The sequence below is a fragment of the Anneissia japonica genome, unplaced genomic scaffold (assembly GCF_011630105.1).
Source record: "Anneissia japonica isolate Jap-2015-1 unplaced genomic scaffold, ASM1163010v1 scaffold695_len1296351_cov181, whole genome shotgun sequence".
Classification (NCBI taxonomy): Eukaryota; Metazoa; Echinodermata; class Crinoidea; order Comatulida; family Comatulidae; genus Anneissia; species Anneissia japonica.
This window is the reverse complement of record NW_022740852.1, coordinates 72,949-78,929: the sequence shown is the minus strand read 5'-3', so window position 1 is coordinate 78,929 and position 5,981 is coordinate 72,949. Positions and strand designations below refer to the sequence as shown.

Sequence of the window (5,981 nt, the reverse complement as noted above, 5' to 3'; positions counted from 1 at the left end):
GAAATATTAAGTAAAGTTTTAATGGTTTTTGTTTATTTCTTATTAAGTTGAGTTGTATTTATAATGACACTGCGGATTTATAAATAAAAATTCAAACCTTCTCTCACAAACAACCATGTAATATCACAACATTGAAAAGACTTTAGACCAGCGTTCAGCAAACTTTTTACTTCACGGCCTATTTACGATTCCAGGCACCAAGCCGCGGCCCAGCAGGCCAGCCGCGCCAGGGACCAACATACCAAATCCTGGAAAGACCTTTTGATCATGAAGCCTCATGTAGGCCTATATACAATATTTTGACATCATTATCTGTTCTCTCAGTGATAAAATTTCATTGTATACAAATTAAATATTATTTTATTAAATAAATAATACCGTACATTTTTCCCCCACCCCGCATTTGTTTATTGTTTTTTTTTCTACCATGTTTCAACCAAACACGGTTCAGCCACACACGTCATAGCTTTCTCCTTCTTCCAAAAACTTTTACGCACACTCTGTTACTCCACAACTTTGAAAGACTTCCTTACTATACAGGTATTATGTTTAGCAATAAAGTATCCACATGGGCATTCGGTTATCAACAAATGTGTGGTGCTGTTTACTGTAATGATCTTTCTAGGACAAGTCTTATTTTTATTTTTATCTTTAGCTCATGACTCATCCCATCATTCCTCCATACCGGATTTACTCGATCTCACCATAGAGAAAATATTTATTTATTATTTTATTTTCTCTATGATCTCACAGGGTTAATACTAGACGGTAACATACAGTCTAGCTCCCGAGGGGGCATATACACAAAAACCGCTTATAACTCAAATAGCACCCATCATCTGGAACTTTAGCAGCGTGTGCAAGCGACGCATTCGCTGTAACAATAAAGTGGCTATTTTCTCCATGATGAAACGTCTCTTTCTTTCTTTTTTTTTTTCAATTTCCAGACGGCTTCGCGGCCGTCCAAAAATGTTTCGCGGCCCAAATTTGGCCGCGGACCATAGTTTGCGGAACGTCGCTTTAGACCTAAAAATACTGTAGACGCAGAATTGTGCAATATATATTTATGACTTTAGTGCCAAGGGCATTGAAACTAAACCTCATACTGTAGTAAATTTTATTGTATTATTTTATTTTAACTTAAGTATTCTTTAGGGATATATTTTTTTTTATCTCAAAAAAACCAGGCAATATGAATATCACTATGACGTATGGTACATGTACTGGACTCCCAAAAAGGAACTGATGATTACGGCACGGCACCTAATATGACATCAAGACCACCAAGATTTGATTGTTTATGATGATTTATATCTCTGAAGCATAACTAATCCACGGGAAGCGTGTCCCTGACCTGACCATGGATGCAGCGGTTAATTAGAGCATTGTCTATACTAATAAATAATTATGCCTACAGTACTGTTTACGTCTGGTGCAACACACATGAGATGGGAATGGGTATGACAATGACCCATCCCATCGGAAAATTACCAGAGATTTTCTAGACCCCAGATCCATAAGATCTGGCAGAACATAACTGACTCCTCTTCGAAAATTAAGGAACAATGTTATAATTATAAAATCATACTCTGCCTTAGGTCAATGACTCAGTAAACTAATTTCGACGTGAGTTTACAGTATAGGCTATTAAAAACAATTTTAAGCAATATAAAATCTGTTTCTCTTTGTAAAATCAAGGAATTGAAATCAAGGAATTTACACGATATACTCAAATGCGGCTAAATTATTTAGGCCTAACAGAACCCCTGTTAAGTGGAAAAAAATGTGTCCCCCATATCTTATAGGGTGTCTACGGAATAGGGATTGGCTGTAGTTTTAAAAACATATACTTTCATTCATTTCATGACCAAAAAAGGTATCCTTAAGGTAAGTGTCCCGGTGATTGGAGTGTCATACAGGAATCTATAGGCTGGCCAAAAACTTGGTGTAGGCCTACTTTGTTTTGTTTTTTGTTTTTTGTTTTCGTTTAATTTTTTTACCGTGTTATTTTTTGCTTATCAATTATTTATATGCCTTAATTTTTCTGTTTTCAATTAATTTAGTCTTTAATTTCATTTCAAATAAATGGTTTTAACTATCTTTCAAAATCTGTATTGAATTTACAGTAAAACACTGACAAGTACAGAAGTTCCTACCAAATGGTACCTTTTTTAAATTTTTTATATCTGGGAAATTATGGCACATATTGAAACCGTTTGTTACATTTCATTGAGCCGGGACTGAAGTGACCTGACCGTGATCTTCATGTACAGAAAATGTGGATGATGTACATTGAATGTACGATAAGATTTGACCTACAATCGCTAAAGAAATATATATGTTCAATTACATTAGCATCTGTCCAGCGTTTAAGGCATCAGTGAGGATTATTTTGAAAGTTGCTATAACATGGCAAACAGTTCTTTCTTCAAAGAAAGAGGCGAGGCATAACTGTACTGCTGGTTCGAATGAGAAATTAGGGAATTCATTGACCTTGTCGGGATCTTAAATCTTTTTTTTAAAATACTGTATAGCCTGCTATTTGTTCACGAGTGTGGCCTACACGACGCGTCATCAGTTTACAACGCACGATCTTGAAAGTGTGACTGCGCAAAATTATCGACCTCCTAAATAGCTTTCGAAAAATTTATAGTTTTATAGTATTCAGTAAACAATTTCACAATGACTAATCCAGTTACAGTTCACATTTATCTATTTCCCTTAATGAAGTGTTTAATTGACGTGAAATCAAGACTGCGACAACTTTAGGTAAATATATTAATAATGACGTCAGCGGTATACCATGAAACTATATTTACCACAGCTGAATTTCCTGCACACAAACCAGACATTATAGGCATATGCCAAAATTTAAACTTGAGTGGTGTTTATCTGCATTTATACAACATAGACCTACTTCAAAAAGAGTCGGAGTTTTGTCAAAACAATCCTGAAACTGCAATGAACTGTGAATAACTATATTAGCGAAGATGTAAACATTACATCAGCCAGTAGGCCTAGCCTACAGTTTATACCTCCATGGTAATACCATTCAACAGTGTATGTTTAACACAATTTGAATCTCTCCTGCCGCAAAACATATAATGATGTATAAATAATGACTGTCCTACGCGTCTGTAATATTTTTTAACAATAAACTGTCATCAAAACGACCCTCAAACTATTATGGAGGTATTAAACCAGTACGAAAACTACTGATATACAGTACATCCATAATTTATAATAAACACAGTAAAGATCTATATCGCGTACCGTTTTTTTAACATTACATAAGAATGTAGAATAGGCAAAGGCATAAGACCGATATAGTCAATAATATTAAATATACAGTAAATGTAATGGTATTCGGTAAAATTGTTGTCTTGGGTGAAGCATGGAGGAAAGAAAGCAGATTCTTTCCTCTATGGGTGAAGCTGGATGAACAACTTATTCCTCCGTGGTTGAATTTAGTTGGTGCTGAGATAGGAAGTTATAGTGTGACATTACAACAGTCGTGGGAGCATCGTTACAATACAATGAATACTGCAGGAAATAACTCATTGAATTTGTCAGTCCAAGTCTTTCCTTCTTTTGTCGTCTTCTACCAGTAGCCATATTATTTAAATATTAGGCCTATTCAAAATTAACATTTTTCAATACAATTTTTATGTTGGGCTATGCGTATGGTGATTCCATCAAGATTTACATATTACAAGAGCAAATTACAAATCACAATCAGCGAATGATAATAACAGGCAATATGAATGGTTTTCTTGCTTTTACAGTTTATTTAAGATCGTTTTCCGTAAAATTATTGTGTACTCTGTAAGAAGTTACTATAAGTTTGTGAGTCGCCTCCGATTCAAAGGTGATGTGCCATCAAATAAATAACTTTAAATTTGTGTAAAAATCATGTAATATTTCAAAGTTTTTCTAACGTTAAAACATGTAAGAAATTTGGCAACCTTAGAAAATATTGTTTTTATTAGTTATATTAACTATTAGTTATCGTTTGTCGATTAACTAATTTTCGATAATTAATTACTGAGTGCCTTTGATGACAATCCACGTAGAGGCGTTTGCGACATTCTGTTCGAACTGTTTATTTCTGATTGAGATATGTTGTCATACGGTTCGAAATTTTACGATACAATGGGAAATTTTAAAATTCACAACAATATGGCTTTAGGACACCAAGTCTAGCATACGAATTTTATATGATAATTACCAAAGCTAGCCAGCTAAAACAACGTCTATGTATATACTGCTACTGAAAAAATATGTCTATTACTGTATAAAGTTTTTGAAGCTTCAATGACAATGAAGGTAACCTTGTTTCACAGGACAGTGCTTCTATTCCAGGAACACTGCAGGCTGAGGCAACGTCTACATCACCTTCTAAACCTCGTTGCATCGTAGGCCTAAACTAAAACAGTAGACTGAAGGCATCTTGTTTTAATATACATTAAAATTAGACGAAGTTTCGACTTACCCAAAATAAGAAGTTAAAAGCAAACATCATGTATTTGACACATGTCATACAGTCCGATAAAGCCATTTTGAAGTTTGAGAGACAATATTCCAGTAGAAAATTAACAAGAATTTTACCAGACTTTCAACTAAACTAATTTTGTGTCTCAGTTTGAAACACTTCCCGTATATCGTATCCCATGGACTCCTACACTTTCCTGACAGGGGTTTAAATTTTACAATAACAACTCATTTCCCGAACAACAATTTATAACCATGATTATACATAAACAGTAGTCACTCACAAAAAGACAAGCCAGATATTATTTAAATACACAATACTGAAGCTAATGATTGACGTCGGAGTTTACACACATGCAACCTTAGAGAAGTTGCATCTAAAAAACTGTACCGTATTCTTACACAAGGCATTCTTATAACAATAAGAATGAAACACAGTGTAGGGCCTATATATTATAACGTCTTACGGTTTTATTCCTGCACTGTTACTATTGTTATTTATTTATTTGTTTACGTTGTATTTGTGGTGATACGCAGTAAACCTAATTTATATAGGCCTATTCTAAAAAAACTGTACCGTATTCTTACACAAAGCATTCTTATGGTATAATTTTATCCTGTGTATAATAATTGAAAAAATATGAAAAAAACGGCAAAACAATCTACTACGTGGTATCTAAATCAAAGTTTCCAACAGCCAAACGAATATAATTACATAAGTACACAAACATTATTCAATGATTTAGCGCCGAATCCATCAAAGTAATATTACTGCTCAGTCTCTGTCCTAAGCTTTAGATTTAGAAAGTTGTCTGCTCAAACAGCTTCCAGGATAACATAATATTGAAAGTTCGATGTGTGTAATAAAAGAACGGCAATTTGACTGGAGTCTGGAAATGCCTTGTACATTTCATGACACATTTAAGAGCACAAAGTAAACTTTTAGTATTACAGTATCATTATTAACAGTAGTTAAAAAGAAGCCAGAGAATCGCTGTTTTGGCATCGCATTGCGAAAAGTTTCAATTTATATATAATAGGCCTACAGGTCTAACCTTGAGTATAATTTATTTCGTGTCACGTGACAATAATATACGGTCACACTAGAGTTTCAAGCCTGGCTTGACTCACCGCGGGTGAGATTTTCGTAATGTGACCGAATCTGCACCGACTCGCGCCTGGCGTGACCACGATCTCAATCTACCTATCTCGATCCCGGCTCAGCACCCATATTGACCCTGGCGTGACCGAGATTGACATTTTCTCGTCGGCTGTCGACCAATCACAGTCGATGACGCCGTTGCGTTTAGAAGTTCTTGAATAAAAACCCCGCGAGTTCTTCATGTGCGTTCAATCAAGACGCAATCATTACTTTTCATAAAAGTTAATTCAAATTTTAATTAATTATAATGCGATTGATTTGGAGCGACCAGGAAACTGCTGACCTGGTAGATTTGTGGGGCCAACCCGAGCTGAGAGACCGGATAGAA

General features: G+C 35.0%; 1 protein-coding gene across 1 annotated transcript in view; it reads right to left on the bottom strand.

The window, feature by feature from the left end:
* The window catches only part of LOC117118410 (CD9 antigen-like), a 17,716-nt gene extending 13,061 nt beyond the window's left edge, over positions 1-4,655 (bottom strand). Inside the window, exon 1 of the mRNA XM_033262994.1 lies at positions 4,493-4,655. Coding sequence (XP_033118885.1) covers positions 4,493-4,558 — 66 coding nt within the window. The 5' untranslated portion in view covers positions 4,559-4,655. The remainder of the gene's footprint in view (positions 1-4,492) is intronic.
* Positions 4,656-5,981: the final 1,326 nt, after the last annotated feature.